Here is a 27679-nt window from a genome sequence, read left to right on the forward strand (position 1 = left end):
AGAGGTTTCCGGTTGGGCTAACTAGGAAGACACTGATGCTACCATATGGTGAGGAGTTAACTAAGCTCTTATGAGCACTTACTACTCTATGTGGCATAGAATAAGCTGTCACTCCAGGAAGCCACTGGTAGTAACAGCAGTGACTGTAATAGGAGTCGCGATAGCAGTTTCATCATTAGTATCCAGGTGTCCAGACGGACTGCCAGGGGACATGATGAGATCCTGTTCAATGTGTTTACTGTGAAGTGTCTGTAGGACATTTGGGTGGGTTATCTGGTAAGTGCTTGAATATACTGATCTGGAGCCAGAAAATAGGGCCTGGGCTAGAAATATGGACCTAGGAGCCATGGTTTCTAAGCACCATTAGGTCTGCTGGAATAGCTGAACTCATCAGAGGCAAAGGAAGGAGCAAAACAAAACTAGACACGACGCAGTTGAGTCGTGCCCGGCCCGTGTGGCACTGCCAACGCCTCTTCATGCAGTGATTTTAAAAGATCCAATTATTTCTCATCTGACAACTTGCTTCTGTATTGCTCCTTCTACTCACAAAGGGACTAAAATCTATCATCTTCTGGCCCCAACCATAAATATCATAAGCTGAGAAAGGTCTTTTAACCCAATTCTGCATGAAGGTGGGAACTCTCTCCCCATCATCATCAGAACTGGTACCATCTGGCTGGAAACCAGGATTTCCCTACTCTCTGCGCTGGTCTCGTCCATTTCCACAACAGCACTAATGATTAAAAACCTAAAACAGCATCAGACTTACACTGTTAAAATAGATAAATTAAAATTCATAGTAAAGCACTTCGAATCTTCTTTGTCATTTTATAAAACAAATGACTGAACTTCTTGCTTTAAAAGTTTACAGTTGTAAATTAATATATTAATCATACTTTATAGCTTCAAAGACAGTACCTGCTTTTTGAAAAGACGATGCTCGTGAACACAAATAACTACTTTTTGACAGTGTAATAAAATGACCCAAAAGGCAAGGGAGGCGAAAAGCTTTGGAGGAAAAGGGGAGACGCTTTTTCACTCTACTTAAGCTGTCACTCCTCTTTCGGAGTGTCCAAAAGTTTCACAATTGTTTTTCCATGACTCTTCTCCACAGAACAAGACTAAAATGAGGAGAGAGGGAAAGAAAAGCTCCTCGGGCAGTAGCAGAAGGAGTTTGCATGTTGAGTCATTTCTGAGATGAGAACCAGATGCAGATTGAACGGACCATGGAAAGCTCTTTACTTCCACCTTCTCATGCTGCATATTAGGGAACTGAGGCCCAAAGAGGTAAAGTTACTCACCCCAAACCACCCAGGTACTAAACTACAAAGCTAGAAGTGGAAAGGAGTTCTCCTGACTTTAAGGCTGGGGCACTTTTCACTTGTGAATAAGCTGAGGACACCCCAAGTGTCTGGCTGCAAGGATACTGTGGTCTCCCAGGTGAGGCAAGACATTCACAGCTAGAAAAACTGTTAAACACATCAGTTTTTAAAAACCAAAGATAACATAAGGGAAATGTGAAATGCACCACGTATAAAGTACGGAGTAAAACATACTTTATGTGGTGCTCTGTATTCAAAGGCTAGAGTGAGTATTTCTGGCAGGATCGTTATTAGGACTGTCGTGGAAGCAGTAGGATATAGCTGTCCCTTGAAGGAGACATAGAATTTCTGTGGGCAGAAATGAGGGAAGAAGCAGACCCAGGCAGAGGAAGTGGCATATGTAAAAACTAGAAGATTAGGGATTCCCTGGCGGTGCAGTGGTTAAGAGTCCGCCTGCCGATGCAGGGGACACGGGTTCGTGCCCCGGTCCGGGAAGATCCCACATGCCGCGGAGCGGCTAGGCCCGTGAGCCATGGCCGCTGAGCCTGCACATCTGGAGCCTGTGCTCCACAACGGGAGAGGCCGCAGCAGTGAGAGGCCCGCGTACCGCAAAAAAAAAAAAACACAAAAAACTAGAGGATTAGGAAAGTACATGGCCTGTTCATGAAGCAGCCTGGATAAAATCGTTCACATAGTACAAGTGACAAAGATTAGGCTCGGTTTGGATTAAGGAGGACCCTGAACGTCTGGGTCTAGAGGTAACTATGATGCATCCATTGAAAGTTTGAGCAGAAAAAGAGGTCTAATAAAGGTAGTATTTTAGAGCGATTCGTCCTCCAGTGCAGGGTTTAACGAAAGTCAGTTTGCAGCAATGGACAGAACAGAGGCAGGGAAATTATAAAAAAGGAAACTTAATGAATAAATAAAAATTAAAAGATGCTGATACTAATCCAGGTATGATAAGGAGTCTCTCTGGACCATGTTGATGGCAATATGAATAGTGACTAGAGGCTAACTTTAACCTTTAAACCTTTTATTGGTTTTTATTAAGCTATTATCTATTGTAATTTCGTTATTTGGTGGCTTCAGATTCAGGAGCCTAAATGCTGGGTAAATTAAGAGTTGGACAGATGAACACCTCTGTTTCTGGGAACTTTTGTTTATTAATGACAGTGTAATTAGAAGCACTAACTTTGAATAGAAAACAACAACACAAAAACTGCTCATCACCACTTCATACCCATCAGGATGCCTATCATCAAACCAATAGAAAATAATACACATTGGCGGGAACGTGAAGACATTGGAACCCTTGTGCGTTGCCGGTGGGAATGTAAAATGGTACAGCTACTGTGGAAAACAGCATGGCAGTTCTTCCAAAAATTAAACATCAAATTACCATATGATCCAGCAATTCCACTGCTGGATATGTATCCAGAAGAACTGAAAGCAGGGTCTCGAACAGATATTTGTACACCCATGTTCATAGCAGCATTATTGACAACACCCAAAAGGTAGAAACAACCCAAGTGTCCACTGACAGATAAACAATGTGGTACATACATGCAATGGAATATTATTCAGCCTTCAAACGGAATGAAATTCTGACACATGCTACAACATAGGTGAGTCTCAAATTCATTATGCCGAGGGAAATAAGCCAGTAACAAAAAGGCCAATACTGTGTGGTTCCACTAAAAGGAGGTAAAATAGAGTCAAATTATGGAGACACATTAGAACGGTAGTTGCCAGGGGCTGGAGGAGAGCGAATAGGGAATTCTTGTTTAATTGGTTTGGAGTTTCAGTTTGGGAAGATGAAAAACTTTTGGAGATCGACGGTGGTGATGGTGGCATGTGAATGCTTAATGCCACTGAACTGCAACTTAGAAAGAACTTAAATGGTGACTTTTATGTTATTACAACTTGGGGGAAAAACACACTCACCAGAATAAGACTGTGGTCCAAAAATGCTTGACTTTCTAATAAAATTCCCACTGCAATGAAAGAAAAGTTGCCACGGTTTCTGAGGAAAAGATGTGAGCCATCTCAGTGGATGGGAATGAGGACCTCAGAGGAAAGAGTATCTCAGAGGTGTCCAGACTTGCAAAGAAATAGAGAGCCGGGGAAATTTCAAAGCTGTGGTCCTTGTGTGCTGATGGCATGACAATGAACTCTTGAGTGGAACATCTCCATCCAGGCAGCCACCGAAGGGCCTCCACTGTCAGAATCACCTCCCGAGGACCAAGTCTAATGACCAATTTTACCTGAAACAACGACAGCTACCCTTCTCCTCCTCAGTAGACAGAACCTCCTCTCCAGGTCTGCACTGAGTTGCAGCCAGGATGCTCCCTGCGGTAGAAGAAAATGCCACCACCGCATCTGCTGCTTCACAGATGACACATCGCCCGTGGTGTCCCCAAGGCCGACCAAAAAAGTGGAGGAAAAGGATCTCATTGTTCACCAGAGCCCACATGGACAGGCGCCGTCCCACCTACATTCTAACCAAGAGCTGACTGGATGTTCACGACAAAGGAAAGAAAAAGTGAAAAGTAAGTCATCCAAAATCTTTTCTTATTACTTCTGAGGGATACAAGCAGTCTTTTCCATCCTCAGTTACAAGAACTGCACTTACAGGGCTGACGTGGTGAAACACCTTGGGGGAGATCAGGGAGAACACAGAATTCCTGAGAGCTGAGATCTAGTACCCAAAACAAAATTGGTTGGGATGGTTTGGTAATGGGTCTGGCTCAAAACAGTGGCAGGGATCCATTGACAATCGAAAACCCCTTTTGTGCTTGGAAGTCTTTACAACCCAGGGAATTCTGTTCCCCAGCTGGGGCTATAGAGTACACAGAATACAGAATACTAAAATCCAGGAATAAGTTATGGAAAAAAAACAAATTTTAGGAAATTAAATAACCTTTCTTGGAAGCCCAAAGGTTGATCCAGAGGAGGAAATGGTGTCCTGAGAGGATGTGGTTCTAAATGCTACTTCCTACAAAGAGGCTAGCTCACCAAATTAGAGAGCTGAAAAGAAAGAATCAGAGGTTTTGTTTGTTTTCTCCAAAATTCAGCCTAGAACAGTGATTGCCACCATCCAACAAGCATCCAGGATGCTTCGTTCATTTATTCATTTGATTATTTAACACGTATTTAACCCACACGGGTCAGGCAACATGTGTCTATCACAGAGGGAAAAAAAGACACAAACTCAACGAGTAATAGTTATAACCCAGTGGTCTTAGAAAGCCCCTCAATTTTTTAGCTTCTTTTGCCTTAACAGCAATTCGCAGACTAGAGACAAATGTTTGGGACAACAGTATTACTGCTGTGACTTTCCTAATGCAGCAAAGCAGAGAGGGCTTCACCTCTCTGATCATGACCCCTCCATGCCCCGGGCTCACGGGTGTGCCCCCCACCAAGACCCTAGGGCCCACATCAGGCATGTTCCCTTGTGCTGGGCTCTGTTCAGCTCACACTTGGTGGCACAGTAGAGCGAAAGAAGTAATTCCCTCCTCTAGTCTCTGGGCATGACCTCCTAAACCTGGCCCCCAGCTCAAGAAGCAGGCAGCACTCGGAGCTGTGCTCTTCTAGTCCCCAGCACACTGACTGGGGCAGATCTCCAAAGCCGGGCTTTGTAGCGGAGAAGCCCCTGAAATAGAGATGCAATGAGGGTTACCATCTATGTCTTCATGGGAGGAACAAAGAGCCTATCAGGAACTGAAAGACACCTATTGTAAATTCACATCTTTTTTTTTTTTTTGCACCGTGCAGCTTGCAGGATTCTCAGTTCCCTGAGCAGGGATTGAACCCAGGCCCTGACAGTGAAAGCCCAGAATCCTAACCACTAGGCCACCAGGGAACTCCCAACATTCACGTCTTGTGATCTAGGACCTCCGTATTCTGACACACTTAGACCCAGACAGCGGAATTCCAAGGTGTCAAGAGAAGACTTGTCAGTGTGACGATGAGCAAGCATCAATACATCCTTTGCTCTCTTGAAGACTCAGATCCACTCATGGGCCCCATCATTTACCTAAAGCTTTACCCTGCAGTGTCCTCACAAAGGAAATAGAGATGAAGGGAAGACACAGCTGAAGCCTGAGTTAGGAACTGATACCTCTGTCTCCCCTGTACCATCCAAGCTGTGAGTAAACTTTCTGTTTTGTTTTTTTAATTATAAAAAAAAAAAAACAGGATATAAATTTGGCTAGGTCCTAATGGGGAGAACCAAGGTTAGGATACAGTTTCTCAGGAAATTATTTTCCAAAGGGAAAAATATCCTGGTTCTCTGGAAGACTAAAAAAATAATGTCATTACCACTTAGGCGTCTCTTTCTAGGATGGCTGGGTGGCAAGTCTACGTTGGGGGGGACCATTTCCTAACAATGAGACCTATGCCAAGCAGAGATTCGTCAACCCATTTTAAGCTTTCAACTTCACCAAAATTTCTTTTTTTTAAAATCTTCTTCGACCTGTATAGATCATTTGCAGATGGAGAGTCAGGAGACAAGCCTTCAGAAACAGGCTTAACTCAAGCCCATCACCGCCCTAAACAATATGAAAACACAGTAATATGAAATACAGCCTCTCAACTAGCACTTAATAAGACTTAGGTCTGAATTCTGTAAATTCGCAAATAATTCAACTTTACATTTTAAAATGTGACAGGCTGTATCACTAATCAGCTGTTCAAGTATTAGAAAGTGACTGAAATTTGGGACAGGGGCTAGGTCATACATTCTTTCATAATGTTACTTTCATTTTAACTTAAATTTCATGATAACGTAACAGCCCAGAGTAAAATGTGCATGCGCAAATTTAGAGCATTCATACTTGAATGGAAAACTGTCTACAAAGGAAGGACATTAAAAATTCGTTCTCACTTGCTTATGAAAACTTTGACGAAAACATGTTGTTACACTATTGTTTTTGGTAACAAATTGGATGAGTCCATAAGAGCCCTAATTATTTTTTTAACCTTTTGTTTTCTTTACAAACTTTTTTCATTATATACTTTCAATGACTGTAATAATACATGAATCCCTACCACTGTTTCTCATTATATACTTTGTTTTCATTATCATTCATTTATATAAGGCTAATCAAGATACCCATTCAATCAGAATTACCTATAGACATAATGTTTCCACATCATTTGAGCATATCAAAAACAACCAAACAAAAAACCTAAGTATTGCTAAGTACTGAGGGCAGATGAGAGTTTCAAGATCTTTGGACACCTGGCCAGTTCATCACTTGTCACTGAAATTTAAAAATAGGTTTTAAAAGATGTTATGTTTATAATTAAGAAAAAAATAACAGGAAGAAAATAGGCATCGAAGCAAAGGAGATTTCCTGAACAATGAATAGATTGCATTTGACAAGGGCAATAACCCGCCCAATCACGTCTTTTGCTCTCATTTGCTATAAATATACAGGCCAGCGGAAGCACAGCCCATTGTTTTGACCCTCAGGGCTGTTTAAGCTTCCTGGTCTTACCTAATACATTAAGACATATGGTAAAACTTTCCCTAGATCCAGAGGATTTATAGATCTCCCACAACTTGATGAGAACGATCCCCTAGTGCCTGTAATATACTGATTCAGATATTTAAATTCACCTTTTAAAATATTTTTATTCCAAAGAGTTGTTTTCCCAAAGGACCCATCTTGGTTTCATTTTTTAAAATAAATATATATAAATACATACACGGTTTCTCTACTCAACAGAAAGAAGTGTTCTAAATACAGTACAGAATTGACAGTAAGATTTATACAGTTTAGAGAGAGTCATCACAAGCACTTGGGAAATTACATTTACACATTTATGAAAGACAAGCAGCCACGCTGTATCTGTTCCTATTGCTATACCCTTAATATAGCTTTTATTAAGAATAATTCTCTTCAATAGTTGGCTGGAAAATCCCTGCAGCATTTCTGTCATTTTCATAACACCATAAGGTCAGCACACTTTGTTAAATAGTTATTGAGGACATGAGAAAAGGAAAGACGTTGATCATAAATATTTGACAAACATGTTTGCATTATTACACATTCCAATATGATATACTGAATATTTAGATTGGCTTGTAAGAACACAACTGATGTACAAATCTTGCATGGCCCCATTATAGATGTTATTCAACATCAGTATTTTTACTCCTTTTTGGGAATCAGTTACAGCCTAGTATAACTGCAATGCTTTGAAAACTAGAAGTGTAGTACATCAAACAATGATTTGTTTGAATAATGGCAATTTAATTGCACAGCAAATTATTCTCCATTCCAATAAATATAAAACCTAGAAATGTCTTAGCCTGTGTAGTGAGCAAGAGAGAAAGCAAAGACTGGGAAGAATTTAACTGTAAAGGAAGTGTAGTTCACACAAACCTCAAACATAAAGCAAACAAGCTATGAGATTCTGTATTGTCACCTAAAATACACTACACAGTTTTTGTTTCCAAAAGTCCATTGTTCAGAGGAGAGCTTCTTTTTATACAGACTCTACTCAGGAGTTTCTCTTAGATGGGGAGAGGGGACGGGGAGGAGAGAAAAAATAATTCAGGGAAGACTTCCATTAGCTCAACCCTAAGGCTAATCTGTTGCACGTGTAGTTTCTACACTAGGAAGCAACTTGTAGGAAACAACACTGCAGCTGAGCAAAGGAGAGCTGGAAACTGTTGCCCTGGGTATGATATCACAAAATGACTTGGCTATATCCCCTCTCCAGCCTAGCATCAGGGCTCAGGCAGGAACAACCATCGCGCCCCCAGGGCAGCTTCGTGTGGTTAGATAAGAACCCTCTGCTCCATCACTCTCCCTGAAATCTCCTGACCAGAAGCACACAGAAGCAGCTCAACCACAACAAATCAGTCCCTATTCTCTCTGTACATTTTTTTTGTCCAATTTGTGTTCCTTTGCCTGGTAAGTTCTGAATGGCACTGTTAAACCAGACCACACAACTGGAAGAATTCACAAGTTTTCACACACATACACACTTTTACACCCCATATTCCAAGTATGGACTTACTGAGTTTCCTTATATAAAATAGCTTATACTATTTACTTATAGCCTACAATGTCACAATAACTACTATGTTCGTAAAAATCCAAGAGAAACTTTGAGCACGATTTCAGTTAGTCTTTAGCTAAACCTATTAAAGTTTCACGCGGTATCGTAATTTAAAGTACGTAACCCTAAAATCACCAAACATACACAATAATTACACAAACCTGAAGCAGTAACTTCATGATTTCTTAATCTACTACATTACACGCAGGAGATTTCCAGTTCATTTAAAAAAACAACCCTGCTTTGTTTAGCATGCCACAACTTACAACTAAGTATTTCCTTTGACTGGCAAACAAAAAGGCAAGACTACCTTTAGTGAAGCTTTTTCGGCTTAGAAGCACGAAAATAGTATTTCTCCAGACAACATGAATTTTCCATTTCCAAGCGTCCTCTGGACACTTATGAGAAGTTTACCCCTGAAAACTGACATCTCCTTCTAGTTAGAAGGCGTAACTAACACCATGGCTTATCTAGCAACACTCCACCCCCCATCCTAGGCATCACTGCCAACTACAATCCCCTTTATATTAACTTCCACCATGTGCAGTAAGTGATCCACCACTCATATGGTTTGGGGTAAAAGCAAAATCCTTCCTGAACGGCATACAATAAAACACGTGAAAATGGGATGACAGCGTGGCTTAAAATGTTTTGTTTCAGATTCTCTAACAGAATAACATATGATGCAGTTCAATGGTGAGGAGCTTTTGTGTTTCCTAATAAAGACAGCTCCCCGCAGAGAGTTTCCCATGTTTTATAGTGACATCTATCAGCCAGACCCGGGGAATCCCAACATCACTCAGCTTTCTTCAGCACCACTGTTTGAGAACAGCTTCCGGCCACAGAGTGGTGCAATCTTAACAGGTCTCTGGCGCACAAAGTGCATTGTGAAAATAAGGCAATGGAGGATAAGCAATGCTCTTCCCTGACATCAAAACCAAATCGTTAGGCATTAATTAACCGCAGGCTACAAGCATCAGAAATGCTCATCAGAAATTTAAATAACCATCACCTGATACGAATTGAAAACAGCTGACGCACTGTACATCACAGGCGGACCCGGCATGGCATGGTGCTGAGTTGTGTAAAAATTCAATTAACCCAACCATCTATCAAACGGATACATCAAGACCAGGGGAAAACTATTATTCACGTTAGAATCTGTGATGTGTAATCATGTTAATTTTTGGTTTGAAAAGAAACCCCCTATGTTTTAGTGATTACATGATCATCAGGAAATTACACAAATATTTAGAACCTAGAAATTACTTTATGAATGGCATAAACGTAATGCTACTTCAGAAATGTAATCAGCTTATCAGCTGATTTCTCGGACCTGATAATACTAAGGAGACCTGGGAAGAACCCTTTGCAGTGGTAAAATCGGGAAAGGTCTTTGAAACACGATTGCTAAACTTATCTTCCGAAATTCTCCTTAAGGGCCTACACATGTGAAGCTCCATAATGACACGCATCTGTTCTGATGCCCTGACGTGCCAAAGCATACTCCAAACGAAAATACTATGAAAACAAAAATTCTTGACATGATGTCAGCAAAAAGAAAACACCCAACTTTATATACTTCTCACATACACATTTTCACAAGGTGCAGACTGCACCTGTCTGTTCAGACAATGAGTTCGCCAAAAACTCTGCCACATCGCAAGGGGAATCGCAGTGCTCTGTCCTTTTCTTGTTGGACTCTCCATAGACACAAACCCCTGACCAAGTCCACACTCCGGACTCGAAGTGATGGGAAGACTTTACAGTCCTGTCCGACTCACCTTTCCTCCTTCAGAGGAAAAGCCCCACACGGCTGCCCTTAACAGCAACTCCTAACGAAAGAGTTCAAGAAGGCACGCGCAAGAAAGGAGCCGGCCCATTTCCATTCTACTTGACGAACGAAACCCCAAGGAATTAAAAAGTTTGAGGCGGCCCCAACCGAGGACCAAACTTGGGCTTTCACCAATTGCAATGCCTCTAAACCGGGACACTGGAGAAGGCGCTGCCCGTGGAATCCAATCCGCGAACCCTCCTCCTCTGAGGATCGCCCAGAGGCTTCCAAGCCCGAAACTCCACCGCTCAGACCGCGTCCGTCGAAAGCCCGGCGCCCGCCGCGCCCCGGGAGTGCGCCCTCCCCGCCCCGCCCGAGCGCGCCCCGCGAGGCGAGGAACTTACCGCACCGCTTGCACAGCACCCGGCTGACTTCCTTCTTGAGGTTCCGGCCCGTCTCGAGAGGGGGGAAGGATGCTCGGAAGGCGGCCGGCGCACGGCCGCTGCTGTTGGCATCGGGCTCCATGAAGAAGATATACCTGCTGTCCTCCTTGAGCCGCCCGCAGGAGGGGAACGCGGGGTGGCCCCAGGCGCCCAGGCGCACGGTGAGCAGCGAGTCCTTCTTCAAGCCCCCGGCTTTCACCGCCCACACCTGGTGCACCTTCACCAGATAGGGCGCCTCGTCTCCGGGCTCGGCGGCGCTGGGCGCGGGGCCCGTGGGCCACGGGTGCACGGTCCGGTTGGCGGCGGGCAGCGCTCCCGGGCCGGCGGCTGACGGCTGGCGCTCGCCTCCCCACGCCCCTGCCTCGCCCGCCGCCGCCGCCGCCGCCGCCGCTGCCTTCCTGTCGAGTGCCCCCTGCTGCCGCCGCGGCGCGTGCACCTTTCCCTCTATCACCACCGCGGCGCGCTGAGCCAGCTCCTGCACCGAGCCCACGCTGGGCGGGGACGCGTAGCACACCGAGGCCCCCGCGGGAGCCGCCTCGTCGCCGGCGGCCGCCCCCGGCGCCAGGGCCGCGGTCCACAGCAGCAGCAGCAGCGGCAGCGGCGGCGACGAGCGGGCGTCAGGGCCGGGGCGCGGGGCCCAGGGTCCGGTCCTCTCGGAGCGGCGCGGGGCGCCTCGCCATCTCATGGTGCGAGGTGCGTGCGGGCTCCTGGCTGTCGGTTCGGACTCTGCCTCGCTCTCTCGCTCTGCCTCCCTTTTCCTCTCCCCTCCTCCCCCCGCACCCCTCCCCCTTACCCTCCTCCTAATTTATTTATTGGCGGGAGCTGTGGGAGAGTTGTTTACGGGAGGAGGAGGAGGAAGGGAGAGAAGAGGTGGGTGGAACCACAGAAAGGCCAAGCAGTATAAGGGCAAAAAAAAAAATGTTTTTTTAAGCAAAATAGAAAAAAAAAGCCGCCGCCGCGGTTGCTGCGAGTGACAGGTCCTCCCCGCGCCGCCGCCGCGCCCGAGCCCGGCTGTCGGGGCTGCCGTCACCGGAGGAGGACGTGGAGGTGCTGCTCGGCGGGGAACAGTCCTTTGTGTGAAGTGATGCTGCGGCGGCTGCTGAGGCTGCGAGCGGGCGGCGGGGCGAGCGCGCGAGGGAGAGATCCCTGGAGGCGGAGTTGCGTGCCTGGAAATCGCTGGGCGGCCGCGGCGGCAGCGCCCTGCGCCTCGCCGGCCTGTTTACCTGCGGGGCGAGCTCGGCCCGCGCCTCCCTTCCCCATGCCGATGCCCGAGCCCGGCCCGCGAGTCGGTCCTCCCGGGTCTTCCCTGGCCTGCGCGCCGCCTCCCTCTCCGTCGCCCCGATTGCTGCACTGGGAGGCCGGGCGGCGACCAGGCTGCAGTCTGAGGGGGCTGCGGAGATTTCCCGGGGTCTGAGAGGTGACGCTTCTTTGACCGGGGACCTGTTAGCCGGCGCAGGAAGGGAGCACGCGGGATTTCCGGGGCCTCGTGGCAGAAAAGTTTTGGGTGAACTGGTTACCGGAGAGACCAAAGGGAGCAACACGTTCGCAGGAGAAAGGCTGCAATTAGAACAACTTTCTATCTCGCTCGCTCCCCTGCTAACGCGCACACACACGGAGCTCTTCAGGTTTGCTGCCTCTTCCACGGCTCCCCTCGTGGGACGCTTCAGGCTTGATTACCCTTGCCTTTTCTGCTGTGGAAATTCCCCGTTCGCCGTGATTTTCTGACCTTTGGGGTACTGCTGATCTGAGCATTGCTTGAATAAAATAGTGGCTCAATAAGGCCATTTGGTATAAAGTTTCTGGCGCTTCGTCAACTACTCCGCTTTAAAAAAAAAAAAAACTGAATGAAACGAAGGACGCCTCCGTGCCTGCTGGTACAAAGGATCCCAGGCATGAGGGGCTGTAGGTTAAATATTGTTCCATCTGAATATCACACCCGCCCCACCCTAACTCATCCCATCCCCCTCGGAACCCTCCACCGCTGTCCCGCCAAATTTAAGAAGCTGCTTTTGAAACAAGAATCCGTCATCTCCCAGGGATGTTCTGTCCCGGCAAGTACCACTCAACAGAAAGAACACATTTTTAGCATTTAAAGGAAGCTATTTCTCTTGCGCTTTTTATGGTAAAAAATAAATTCAATGATCTAATAAAATTGAGTCGAAGCTGTGTGTTATTCAATGGCCTACTAGATGCACGTTGTGAGAATTTAAGATTTTAAAAGCACTCTAGCTACATAATATCCCTTACTCTGGGATTCTGTGAAGTTGCCTCTAGCAGTTTCTTGAAAGTAAGTCACATAAACTTTAGACTTCTCTATATAAAAAGTAAAAGCAGATTGTAGGCCACAAAGATCTTTTCTTTTTTCCCCCTTGGCATAATATAGTTGGCTAGAAAACAATGCCTCACTCTCTCAAAGTACATCTTGGACAGATGGGGTACTGAAGCTCACTGTGTGTTTCAGCATGTGGGCATTCCTATTTCTTAGGGCTTGATGGTGCGCCTCAAGAGTTGTAATAGTGCAGGTCTGACTTCCAGTATATGTTCTCTTAAATGCTCATGCTCCTGATTTATTGGAAGAAAGTGGTCAGACATCCAATCCTACTGGTGTCTTCACTCTTCTTTGACCTGACCTCACACCTTTCTGACTCTCAACCTGTTTGGAGTTGCAACTCCAGCCTAGAACGCTTTCTCCCTTCCTCTCCACCTTTCAGACCTTGTATCAGCTATCTACTGCTGTATGACAAACCAGTCCAAAATTTGTTGGCCTAAAACAATATTGATTCACATAGCCCAGGATTCTGTGGATCGGTGAATTTTTTTTTTTTTTTTTTGGTGGTACGCGGGCCTCTCACTGCTGTGGCCTCTCCCGTTGCGAAGCACAGGCTCCAGACGCACAGGCTCAGCGGCCATGGCTCACGGGCCCAGCCGCTCCGCGGCACGTGGGATCTTCCCGGACCAGGGCACGAACCTGTGTCCCCTGCATCAGCAGGTGGCCTCTCAACCACCGCGCCACCAGGGAAGCCCCTGGAGTGGCGATTTTGACTGGGCTCACTGATGGTGCTGCTGGGCGCTGACTAGTCTCAGATAGCCTCAGCTGAGACAGCTCATCTCTTAATGGATGTGGTCTCTTTCAACAGGCTTAACCTGGGCTTGTTCATGGCAGCTGGACAGGTTCCAAGAGAGTGGCCAGAAGCATGCAAGGTGTCTTGAGGCCTGGGCTCAGAACTGGCACCTCACCACTGCCTGTGTTACAAGGCGAATTACAGGAGTTCTCCATGTGAGGAGCTGGAAACTTGCATTGCCAGGGGCAGAGATTCGGGAAGAAGAACTGAGGCCATGTCTACAATCCACTACAGAGAGTAAGCATCCTTTGAGGTCCACCTGCCCCCTGTAGCCTTCTTTCTTAAACACTAGACACTCAGAGTGACCCCAGCATTTGCAGCCCCCCTGCATTTGCAATCTGTCTTGTGCCTCATTTTTGAACATGTTATTTTATTGTGCCCAAGTGTTTCCGTTTGACTCCCATCTCTTCAACTAGTAAAAGCTTGTTAAAAAGCCGAGACGGTGTTTCCAGCATTCCCGTTTTAACCCAACTGGGGGGGATATAGTAAACACTCAATAAATGTCAGCTGATTAATCAGGACTGATGTGGTAACGTGCTTCCCACACGTTACCCCAATACTACCCACCCTGTCACGGAGATGGAAGTCTGGGAAGTGAAAACAATAACATGTAAAGCACTGGCTTACAGGCTCAGATACCCCTCTTAGGACTTCACCAAGCATTTTATCTATGATTAAACATAAGCTGCTTCGTATGTTTTTTTAATGCCCTTTTTCTGTATTTTTTTATGCCTTTACCTCACTCCCACATTCTCTTCTACTCCTCTCTCAGCTAAGTTGTGCTAAGGGGTAACTCTTGTGGATCTTTTCTAAGCATAGGTGAGAACCATTTGCACGTATATTTCCTTGCTGTTTTTGTATTGGAGTCTTCCTGTTCAGGTGCTCCCAAATGTTAAAAGGATGTTTCCCTTTTGAATGAAAGGGGGAGAACATTTCTAATATGATTAACATATACTTGAGAAATGTATGAACAATTGTTCAGTGTGATTACATGCTCTTCAGAAAAGGGACAATTTAATTGGTCCACACTGTTTTAAAAAGACAAAAAGAAAAGGGCTCATTCTTGGAAACATCCTAAAACCAGGGTACTTAAACCCTGCACCAGACTCACTTGTGCATCAAAATGCACCGATTGCCAGTCCCATCCCAAAGTTTCTGTTGCAGAAGGTCTGGGGGTAGGGCCTAAGAATATGCATTTCTAATAAGTTCCCAGGTGCTACTGATGCCACTGCTGGTGGAGAGACCACACTTTGAGAACCACTGACAAAAACTTTAGATTTATTAACTCCAGGATACATGGCATAATGATAATATAAACATGTGTAAACATATTTAAGCATTGTATTCAAATATTCAGTGTCCCCTCCATCACAAATTTTCCCCATCCCAGTTTTGAAAAGGAAATATGGATTGCCTCCTTGGTTATTAGAGACTGGCCCTATTTACTTATCCTGACTAGTTAAGATGACCACCTATTGACAGTAAAGGTGAGTGTTTCCTTGAGGACTTAATTAATCTCATTGGTCATTTGGAACCAACAGAAAAATGAGCAATCAGAACAGTTGTCATCATGTTACCTGGGAATATTTTATGTGCTCAAGTGGGGAAAGAACAGACAAAATTATTCAGGTAGATGTGAAATAGTATTTTTACTAGTTTAGAAAATCTGAAGAGGAAGTCCAAAGTGCAGTGGCAACCTGAAAAGGTTTTCTCACCCCCAGCACTTTATACCTGATTAGATGCTTCTAAATGGTGGCTCTTGAAGGGGCAACAGGAAATCCACAGAGGCACTGATACCTACTTTATCATCACTGACCAGTAGCATGTAGAATGCACACCTTCAGCCATAAATCATGAAACAACTGTTCTCCTGGTCGTGGTGTCCCGAATTTGCAGTCTCCCAAAGAATCCTCACCTGCTTAGCCGCCTGTCTTGGAGCAGACATAAGGTCCAGAAAAACTTAGGACTCTGACTGTTTAAACGTGCTTTTCTGTAACAGGCTGTAAGATACTTATTTCTGACCTGGTCATAAAATTCAAACGGTGATTCTCTGGTGTGCACCAATCTTATATCACTATTTGTTTAGACTGTGATTCAGTTGAGTCAGTGAGTCAGCTGTGATTGCTGGTCTAGGCTGGCGATCCTATCTCTCCCATCATCTGGCCCATCTGTTTGTATGAGTTAATGATGCTTTCTGATGGGTTAGAGAGAGAGAGAGAATGAGAGAGTGTGTTTTCTGAAGGAGAAAGGAGGAACCTGGGGAAGAAACAGAGGAAAGAGGAGGATGGAAAACAGAGGGCACTATGGGACGTGTTCCCCAGGCTCCAGCTCAGAACAAAGGCTCATGCTTATAGGGACAGAACCACAGTAAAAGCTGAAGTGGCCTTTTCGATGAAGAATATTATAACAATTAAAGGCACCACGCCACGCATGTTGCTTTAAAACTCAGGTGAAAAAGTAAAAAGGCTATGTGAAGGGGAAGACCACTTTCCATTTCTGGGAGGAAGGACCACTGCAGATGTGTCCTGAAGGACCTAAGGGGGAACAAGACAGCAGTGGGGATGTCACTGCACTTAGAAGTAACGGAGCTGTGTTCTCATCGCAGCGCCTCTTAAGAAACAAGACAGAAGAAGCATAGCAGCCCGAGCTCATGTGTGGCAGCCCCGTGGTGGAAATTCCCAGCCATTACATAGCACACTGGAGGGGGAACGTGGATAGCAAGGTAGGGGCCTGTTATCATCACCATGTTAGCTAATAAACTAGAAATAATGGTATCAGTGTTAATATGACTTCCCTGGTACCCTCCTTGGGGACGATGAGATGATGAACATTAATGTTATTATTAACATTATTATTGACTATATTATATAACACAATACAGTGATATAAAGAAAGAATCATTATCATCATTTTGCAGATTACTGAAGGCAGTTGTTCAGATCAAATACTGTTTTTATTTTATCACTTTTCATTGAGCAAAAGTTTCTTTCTTTTGCCTTATTAGTACATGAACCATCCAATAGAAATAATGCTACTTAAGATAATGAATATATTATACGTAAGTTATTCATTTCCCCTCAAAGATTGATTTGAAAATTTCACCATGATATCATTACTGATATTTAGGAGTAATGAATATGAATTTTATTTATTTCTACAAACACTTTATGGGACTTATTGTTGCTATTTACAAATATGCCAAACGTGAAGAAAGAAGAGGCTCTACTGGTAGGTTTGGCATCAGCTCTTACTATATCTACTCATGAAAGAGTGGTATAAATAAATATTTTATTATCCACCCCCTAACCTGGGGTGCCATGTTAGAACATTAGTTCTAACTTTCTCCATTCGTTGATGCTTTGACTCAGAGAGAAACACATCAAATCTTAGACGAGGAAAGAATCCTAGGTATCTAGTTTGAAGTTCTTAATTTTATAAATGATAAAGAGGTTCAGAAAAGCTGACTGCCTTTCCCAGGGTCATAAAGCTCTTTATTTTTAGTATGAGGTTTAGAACCGAGGCTCCAGCTCTCCCAATTCTGTGCCGTGCCCACAAGCCACAATAGTTTAACTAAAAACCCCGTCATAAGCCTCCCTAAAAAGCCGGCAGCCTTTCAAAAACCATTTCTAGAAGTGATAGGATACACAATCGTAGCACTTCAGAAACGCCAAGTTCTCAGCACCTACAGTGCTCAGTTCTCCATCACAAAGGTCTCCTCTTACAAAGGAAAGAGGTCTCGCCCCTAAGCCAGCACTGAGCCATCTTCCGGCTGCTTCTCCTGAGAACACCATTCCCAAAACACAACAAGCAACAGCTTGCTATTTGTGGTCCCTCTTTCTTGAGTGTTTCATTTTTCCATAGTTAAGCTCTTCTCTGGCATAAGACATAGGCCCCAGTTGGGACATGAAAAAGTTAAAGACTTTTCCATCATCTTTTCCTGGAATACATCCGTGTTCAGAAAAAATCCAACACTGGCCCCCATAGGAGGAGGGCAAAGAAAGACTGAAGAAACAGGCAGATAACTCCAGATTGGTGGGTGTCAGATTTAAAACAAAGGAACTTACACACGAGGCTTGTCTTGGGCGCCGCAAAATAAGCCTAACTCTGCACCCGCCCGCCAGAATCTTAAGAGTTCATATAGAGGTTTTAGCAGCGTTCAGTCACGTGTACAGTCCAGGTAGGCTCACATTACTCTCCCAAGGCTGTGACCCTGAACTGGGTCCAAGTGCGGAAATAGCAGGTGAAATGTACATTTCAGGCACTAGAGTAAGGAGCCTCCTACTGACCGGGTCCAGTTCACAGGATGACCTGTGGTCATGTCCTCTTGATGACCTCCTCCAACAATCAGAAGAGATTTGTTTCAGGGTTCAAAAACAACTCCACAATGAAACACCAACAAAATTCACTGCAAATATAGATAGAGAGCAGTATCTCCTAAGTCATGAAGTCTAAATGGAATTATGAAGACTGCTCCAAAAATAAGAAATTCGTTACGCTATAAAGAAACTCATTAAGCTATATATTTTATTACAAAGGATATGTTCTCTGAGCAATACGACCAAAGAAGATATTATAATGGGTATTACAAACAGCTAAATCTTTGGAATGAGACTAGTGAGTCTTTCCATGACAAGTCCTAAAGATCTATCTACAATTTATGGTGGGATCTCCAGTGGCACTGGAACATGATTTTGAAGCCTTTTCCAATGCTTACAGGACACGTTCATCTTTCACCCTGTAATCTTATTTTTAAACTTAGTCATATTCTCATTAAACTCTATATTAGAGGAAATGTCTAATATTGTGAGCAATAATATGGCATTAGATGTAAACTCTACAGCCAGATTTCCTGAGTTCAAATTCCAGCTCCAACCCTGCTAGCTATATACCCATAGGCAAGTTAATTAACCTCTTTGTGCGTCAAGTTCCATTACCTATAAAATATAGCTAGTACAGTAACTCCCTTTTAGGATGAAATACACTTGATTAGATCAGCATGCATAAAGCGTTCAGAAGAGGGCCTAGCGCATAGTCAGTGGCATACCAATTACTATGATTTCATTCTTATTCTTGATCACAGTGACAACTGCCTTAGAATTACTTTTGTGTGTGTGCAGGACAAAGGCAATTAATAAATGTTTGAATGAATGAAGCAACAGATGAAGATCATATTAAGGACTTGTTTTAAAAACCTGATTTTAGGGCTTCCCTGGTGGCGCAGTGGTTGGGAGTCCGCCTGCCGATGCAGGGGACGCGGGTTCATGCCCCGGTCTGGGAGGATCTCACATGCAGCGGAGCGGCTGGGCCTGTGAGCCATGGCCGCTGAGCCTGTGCGTCTGGAGCCGGCGCGTCCGGAGCCTGTGCTCCGCAACGGGAGAAGCCACAACAGTGAGAGGCCCGCGTACCGCAAAAAAAAACAAAAACAAAAACAAAAAAAAACCCTGATTTTAATATTCATAATAAGTCATTCCCAATAGACTGAGCCCCAAACATTGATTCTTCGGGGAAAGAATCCACCGACTTCTGAACTTCATACTCTGGGCATAACATCCCCAAAGAGCCTCCTTAACAGTCAGCAAAAACACCTTCTGCATAATCTATCCCCATGTAATCAGTTGAACAGTCTCAACTTGGTGGGAAATGGCATTACTTTTTTCTCCAGTCACTGCTTTTAAATACGCTCAGTTGGATCTCCATCTCTTGGTCCTTGTTTCAGACAGATCCTGTAGCTTCCAGATTTTTAAAAGGATGCAAAGAACGCAACCCCATTACGTTAATGTAACTGCCGTGCAGGGATTAAAGGGGTCTGGTCCAGTCTAAATCTAGTGCAATCTCATCTCCAATCCCAAGCCGCTCTCCAAATACTCCAAATCGGGCAGCCATGTGGGGGAGACTGGCCTGTTCCCTCCCGTTTCCTCCCCACCCTCCCCCTTGTGCTTCTGGCTTTTCCAGGGTCTGGGTTAAGGAAGATCAAATTAAAGGAAAGGCGTATTTTTTGTTTGCTTAAATTACTCTGCATTTTAGTTCTTCCTTGGTTAATACTGGCTGGCTATCAGTGACCTCTTTTGGGCTGACATCCAAATAACTAGCACTTTTGTGACGTTCACAGGAAGCTTCTTTAGGAGTTTTGCAGGTACTCAACACTGCACAGTTCCCAGACAAAGGTGATCCAGGTTTTGGCTTACCTCTTGAAATTCTCCCTATCCCTAATGGTATATCTCCTCCCATCCCAGTCTAAGACTATAGTGTTCTCTTGCCACAGCAAGGTACCTTTGGGAGAGGTACTTTTAAGATAGCTCTGGGACTTCCCTGGTGGTCCAGTGGGTAAGACTCCACGCTCCCAATGCAGGGACCCACGTTCAATCCCTGGTTGGGGAAATAGATCCGGCGTGCATGCTGCAACTAAGAAGCCCACATGCCACAACTAAAAAGAAGAGAAAAAAAGATCCCGTGTGCTGCAGTTAAGACCCGGCACAGCCAAAATAAATTACATACATAAATAAATATTTTTTAAAAAGATAGCTTCTACCTTCCACAGCACTCTCAAGCCATAGGAAACTCAAACATCCTTTCCAAGCCAGACGATGACAAGGCGGGCTACTACCCACTCATTTTGCTCTGTCATTATAGGTGCTCCATCTGCTGTCCTACCTTCAAAATTCCCCAGGTAAGAAGTAGGTCCCAGTCTCCATACATCAAGGAGCACCTTGATCTCTCTCTCCCAGGGAAGGCATAAGGGCTTCCATGTTTCAACAAGTCTCTAGTGCAGGAGAGAGCTGCCAATTTCCTCATATTCTAGGGACCCCCAATATCACCTTGTAGCTTCCCTGCACCCTCTCAGTTGGTTTGAAAGAGGTGTTACCTTCTTTTACCTGAAGTGAGTGGAAAAATGCCACAGTCCTCCCCAGTTAAGCCAACTGCTCTCTACCTTTGTGTATTCCTTGCTTCCCTCCATGGGAATGAGGTAAGGAGTAAAAGGGTGATGATCACAGGACAAGTCCGGTCACAGGTTACTAAGTTCACAAAGTATCTCCTGGCTTATGTTACCTTTGTGCCAGGCATGGAATTGGGGCAACATCCCAAAATCAGCAAGGAAAGTATCTGAAATGTTCTATAAAGGAAAAGTAAAAGGGAAGGAGGGCATTTCTCTTCTGAGGTCATTAATACAATATGAAAGATAGGCCAAAAACTCATATGGTAAATAGGAATGAAAATGTCTGTGAACCCTACTTTTATCTATAGCAGATGTCAGCCTACCAAGAACAAACATTTGGGAAAGTACTAAAGCAGTAAGTTATTTTATCTTGATATTAAAAATGCAGATGCAGTGAATAATTGATTAAAATTGTGTTTGATAGACTGAGCATTCTTTACTATATTATGAACATTCAGTTATGTGCACTGTTAGTTCTAGAATTTTAGAAAAGGGTCAACTCTTTAAATAGTGACTTTTCTCTTCATTAAGTTAAATTAATGTACAATTCTTGGATTTCATCCTTGGCCCTCAAGGCAAAAGTTCTTCATTATTAAAGCATTTTAATTTAGAGTTTATACATTCACCACTTAAACTTTGCTATTCTCTACTTAATTGTGAAATTTCAAAACATTCATTGATAAGGGTTTTTGTTAGGTTGACCAGATATCATAATGATTTATAAGCAGCTTCTGATTTATACAAGCTTAACATGTGATATATATATATGGGGGAGAGACAGAAAGAGAGAGAGAGAGGTGCTTGTGGCCGGGAGAGAATTGTGAAGCCAAATGCCATGTGACCAGAGAACTCTTCTTTCTTCTGGAAATTCCATTCTCCTGTCTCTTCAACCTCTTACAGCCTAGAAACGCTCCTAACTATATCTTTATTCTGTTTTCACCTAGGAACTGTATCAATGAGATTCACAACGGGTTCAAGATACCATCGTTTTTCTGTCAAGAGGCATTAAGAGAGGTAAATTTCCACTGCTGTAATTTATTCTTCTGCAGTAGCGACACTCTCCTGCCCTTACAGAGTATCTCTATCCCTGATCCCACCCACTCATCACTCCTTTTTAATTTCTGTTACAAAAATGTTGTCACAAGTATTCCTGCAGCTCAATATGAATCATATTTGAATTTTTCCATGGAAACATTGGTTTAGTTCAGTGCTGTTGGGACACCCAGAGACTAATGAGTCATTGGAGGGTTGGCCTGTGGATCCCACCACCTGCAATTGTTTCTATAGGAAATCGTGTCTGGAGTTTCAAACAATGGACGTGAAATGCTAAGTCAGAGATACCCTGCGTTCTTTACAAATAACAGAAAGATCAAAGAGGGAAAAGCTCCTTATCAAGTTCAACCTTTTCAAATGAATAACACTGACATCATGTGTCACATAGAAGTTATCTTCAGAATTCCCTCTTTTATATAAAGCAGCAAACTTCCCCTTGAAATTAGTTCTTGGTCCAATGAAGAATAAGATCTTCCTTCATGTCTTCTCCATGATCTAATAAGTTAATCTGCTCTACACTCATCTGTTTTTAACATCTTTACTTTTTCCATCTCCCCTAACATTTTCTGTTATACTTCTGCCTCAAATTCTAAAGTTCTGGTAACAGGCTAGTTGATAGTAGAACCACCTTCCTATTGTCTTTATCCCCCAGCTTGACCAAATTTAGTTACGCTTAACCCTGCTACAGGCTAATGTTACCTGGATAGTCTTACTTTTCCACCATTCACCAGCAGGCTTCAGATGGAAGCCATGCTTAAAACTGCCCTAAGGTCTAGGAATCCGAGAGCAAAGAGCTTAGTGTCAGCATCCATGGTTTCATGACAGTTTGGGGAGGAATGGTAGAAGTTTTCACCAGAGTGAGTAGAAATTTCTTGAGGTTGGAAACTCTTGAACAGAAGACATTTTTTTTTACAAGTTTTGTTTATCAAAGTGATACATGCATATGGTCCAAGATGATACCACTTCTATAAGATTTGTTAAGTCTCAAAATATCCCTACTCCTCATTTCCCCGTCCATAAAATGCTCACTTTCAGCTCTTTTAGTGACTCTTGTTTTTTACCCCAAGAACATGCTTGAACAGCTATTGCTAGATTTTTTTTGTTCAGTTTTAGGCATTATCTATTAACTATGGAAGACAGGAATTTAGCTTTTTTTTCTCCTTCTAGCCCCCAAAAAGCAGCACACTCTCCATGCCCCAGTAGTCTTAAAACAAAATTTTGATATTCAGTGGTTATATTATCATACCTATGTATGTAATTCAGGACTATGCCATGTAATAAGCTATGACTGAAATTCCTTCCCTGCTCAAAATTTTACCTACCCTGAAGTAGGGTAGGTAAAACAATTATTTGGAGTTTTTCCCATTTGTTTAACTTTCTATGTACTTACCCCTAAGTCAACCTCAAATCCTTCCTTACCTGTCTAAAACCCTCCCATTGCATTTATTTACATTAGCTATTCTATCAGCTTCATCTTCTTAAAGAATTGTCTTCCTAAAATTCCAACCTGTTCTAACCTCTGCCAGTTACTCTTGTTGCCTGATAAAGAGTTTTTATCTGGAGATTCCATTTACTATCAAATGAATGGACCTTGCTTCTCTCCTGAGTTGAATCTCCTGTTTCTTAGATACAATGTCTCTCTTTTTCTTGGTCCACGCCTTTGTTTTAATGGAATACATCCTTCAGCAGCCTCCCAAGAAATGGAGTAAATGTTTTAAGAAGGTCCTTATACTTCACTGGCAATTAATCTGTCCTTACACTTCATTGGCAATTTGGCCGAGTATAGGTTTCTCGGTTGGAAGTGATTTTCCCTTAGAATGTAGAAGTTACTGCTCCATTGTTCTTTGTCAGCATTGTTTTCCTGAAATCTGCGGCCATTCTAATTCCTGTTCCTTTTTATAAGATTGGTTCCCTGCCCACACCTGCCAAAGGCTTGTGGGATCTTCTCTTTATCCCCAGTGTTCTGAAATATTGTGATGGACCTTGGTGGAGATCAATTTTTAACAGCTTTGCAGATCCTCCCTCTGACTCCTTGATCCTATATGCCTGCTTCCCCTCCCCACAGACATAATCCTGTAGGTTTATTCCTTGGAGAGGGTAATACAGGGGGTCTCTGGATTGGGGGACATCTTTTACCTAGTATAAGCCTATTCATCTTTTAATCTCAGCTCAAGGGTCTTCCCCTTTGAGAGCATCCCTGGTTCAACCAGCCTGAGTCAGTCACTCCCTTTTTTGTGCCCTGTTGTGTCTCATATTTACCTCTATTATGGACCTTATAACACTATATTGCATTGTCTGTTTCATTTACAAAAAATCAAAGTCAAGGATAGTGTTTTATTTCACTATGAAATAGTCTTCTGATCCACAAAAGGAAGTAAATTGATTTCTTATATATGCTAAGTCCTTTATATACTCCCATTGAATCCTTAAAATCCAATGAGAAATGCATTATAATTTCTACTTTACAGCTGAGGAAACCAAACCTTAAGAGAGGTTAAATTACTTCTACAGGACACGCAGATAAGCAGCGGAGCTGGGATTCAACCCCAGGCCCACTTGTTTCCAAAGTTAGCAGCCTTTCTTCTTTGCTCTTAAATGAATCAGTGTGTCCATCCTCCTTGCAGGTTCCTCCCCGTACCTCCTGTAGTGGTTTCTAGGGCTGCTGTAACAAATTACAACAAGTTTGGCAGCTGAAAACAAGAAATTCATTCTCTCATAGTTCTGGACGCTAGAAGTCTGAAATCAAAGTGTCCCGCCATAGGCTCTAGGGACAATCTGTTCCTTGCTCCGTCCAGCTTCTGGTGGCTGGCTGTCAGCATTGCTCATGGCTGTACCGCTCTAATCTGTGCTCTACTTTCACATGGCCTTCTCCTCTCCATCAGTATCTCCCATAAGTATCTCGTATAAGGACACTTGTTGTTGGGTTTAGGACCCCTCCAGATAATCCAGGATGCTCTCATCTCGAAATTCTTAATTACATCTGCAAAGACCCTTTTTCCAAATAAGGTCACATTTACAGGTTCTATTATTGGGGGGACCACCATTCAATACACCATACCTCCATCCTCTCTTACCCCTTTGAAAAGAAACAGCATTGTTTGGAAGAAAGACCTTGGCTTTGAAACAGATGGACTTGGATTCTAATTCTAGCTCTGCCTCCTGCTGGCTGTGTGATGTTTGGTCAGTAACTGAAAACCATGAGCCTTTCCCTCTTCTTTAAAATGGAAATATTTGTTTCACAGACTGATTTGAAGATTAAATGAGGTAAATCACCTAACACACAGTGGATAGGAGTAACTGTTCATTCTCTCACTACCTTTATACATAACCCCTCTCAAAGGCCAAATCACAAACTGAGTGATACATACTAGATTTTATTTAAAAATCACTGAAAATAAGTTCAGATTTTAAACACAGCCATCGTTTGAACTCTGCACTTTTTGCTCTTAGCTAGTTTCCGTTTTCAATTTCCTTGGATCTGGTTCTGATCTTAATATAGGTAAAAGTTGCATGGCTGCATAGTCAAGATATGAGTTTTAAAAGATTTTTGCATTTTTCTCAAAACTGACAAATATTCAAGGGATGTGTATTACGTGCCAGTTTATAAGCCTCAAAACTGTGTTATTTTACGAGACATACCTCATCCTTTTAGTCCAAAATAGCATTGTCTAACCAACTCTATTCACCGCATTTAATACTAGACTACTTTTGGCTATTTCCAAAACCAGCATTTATCCTCAAGGAATGAATATTTGATACTCCTGAGTACATTTTTTTTAATGTGATAAGTAGCATAGTTGGGTGGAAAGAATAACAAAACATAAATCAGAAGAACTTGCTTCAAAATCCAGTGTATTGGGCTTCCCTGGTGGTGCAGTGGTTAAGAACACCTGCCAATGCCAGGGACACGGGTTCGAGCCCTCATCCGGGAAGATCCCACATGCCACAGAGCAACTAAGCCCGCGCGCCTAGAGCCCATGCTCCGCAACAAGAGAAGCCACCATGATGAGAAGGCCCTGCACCGCAACTAGAGAAAGCCACGCACAGCAACGAAGATACAACACAGCCAAAAAAAATTAAAAATAAAATAAATTTATATTTTAAAAAATTCATTGTGTTATTACCAACTATGTGACCTAAGGGAAGTCATATAATCTGGCTGAAACCATTTTTTCTTCTACAAAGAATGATGCAGATACCTGCCTTGTTAACTTTTAGAGCTGTTGTTAATACATGCTCCACGTAAAAAATATACAAACCCTGGACTGGGCTAGAAATACGAAGTTGAATGTGAGGAACATAGACCCTGACCCTCCCTAGTGGACAGAATCCAACTAAAATTATATCTGCGAAAGCATCTAAAAATTTTTTTAAAGTTATATGTGTTACTGGACCCCTCATGTTCCCAGTAATGATGGTCACCCTACAATCATGGGATAATACAGAACCCAATCTTAAGCCTCTTTATTTATGATTAATCATGGGAGTAGGTAATACAACAGCACCTGCCCAGATTAAAGGGGTAAGCTCCTAAGAGTTAATAAGGGCTAAATCTCACAATCCATTGCAACAGCTTTCAGAATTCTCTTCCAGTCCTGCAATTCGCTCTCCTATTACGTGCCCTGTATGACCCTTAAAAATTCTTATCATAGTTTGTAAGGGACCATCTAGAGCATCAGACTGAAGATGTTGCCCTCCTACCAGACCCCAGAGTTATCTGGTGGTCTGGTGGGCCCCTGCAGCATGCAGTGATGGCCCAAGAGCATGTGAAACCCTCCTCCAGGTCAGACTACAGCCTTGTGTATACTTATTAGCCGAGTGTCCTCTGTATCCTCCTGCATTAATACTATAAATAGATTACACAGTCTTACGGAGCAATTAAAGGAAAGATAAGTGTAACTATAACCTTTCCATTAGCACAAAGGCAAACTACAACACATGTTAAGAAAGGCAGGACACTAAAAGAAAGTGGGATACACCCAAATAAGACAACTGCTCTGGAGTACTGAAAAGAGAGAAATGCAGACCAAACAATGAGGCAGCTTTGAGATTATGCCCTGCTAACCTTAAATATATTTGCTCCATTTTAAGATCTCTTCAATCCCATGAAAATATAAAGCACAGTCAATGTATCATGAGCAAGACTCACTCAGCACGCAGCTAATTCCATTTCCCAGCATTCCTTGTGGTCAGGAACAGCCCCGTGATGGGTTTCTGGTCAATGGAAGGTACGTGCGTCACTTCCAGGCCTGGTCCACGGGCATCCCGCTGGCTGGCTGGAGGGAAGATACCCTTGGATGCCTCGTGGGGAAGATGGTAGAGTCTCCATCAGTCTGTCCGAGTTACCCAATGGAAGAGGGACACTCGACTCATTTGCCTACGCTTCCAGTACCATCGTGGGAACAGGAAAAAAGACTTCTACTACATGTGAGACTTCATAACATTTTGGAAATTAAGACACTCTAAATAATAGATTCCAACAGAAATTCCTTTAAAAAAAAACAGAGCATGTGTTTTGAAAATATTGTGAATCACACTACTGTCAGTGAAGTTCTTGGGAGGACATAGAGTCGTAGTTACCAGTGTGGGCTTTGTAATCAGACAGGCCTGAGTTTGAGTCCATGTTTACCACTAGGTAGATTCATGGTATTGATTGGGTTACACTAAGTCTCAGTACTTTTTTAATGTACAATATTTGGGATATTAATTGGGTCTATTTCATAGTATTGCTCTTTATCACAGTGCCTGGCACATAATAAGTGTTCAAGAAAAGTTGTCTTGGGGCTTCCCTGGTGGCGCAGTAGTTGAGAGTCCGCCTGCCGATGCAGGGGACACGGGTTCATGACCCAGTCCGGGAAGATCCCACATGCCGCGGAGCGGCTGGGCCCGTGAGCCATGGCCGCTGGGCCTGTGCGTCCGGAGCCTGTGCTCCACAATGGGAGAGGCCACAACAGTGA

General features: G+C 43.6%; 1 protein-coding gene across 2 annotated transcripts in view; it reads right to left on the minus strand.

Moving 5' to 3' along the window:
• NRG1 (neuregulin 1) overlaps positions 1 to 11298 on the minus strand; it is a 1016158-nt gene extending 1004860 nt beyond the window's left edge. For both annotated transcript variants that reach the window (XM_060136219.1, XM_060136225.1), the window contains exon 1: positions 10575 to 11298. In XM_060136219.1, coding sequence (XP_059992202.1) covers positions 10575 to 11298 — 724 coding nt within the window. The remainder of the gene's footprint in view (positions 1 to 10574) is intronic.
• Between the last annotated feature and the right edge of the window lie 16381 nt (positions 11299 to 27679).

The sequence above is a fragment of the Lagenorhynchus albirostris genome, chromosome 21, assembly GCF_949774975.1.
Source record: "Lagenorhynchus albirostris chromosome 21, mLagAlb1.1, whole genome shotgun sequence".
Taxonomy (NCBI): Eukaryota; Metazoa; Chordata; class Mammalia; order Artiodactyla; family Delphinidae; genus Lagenorhynchus; species Lagenorhynchus albirostris.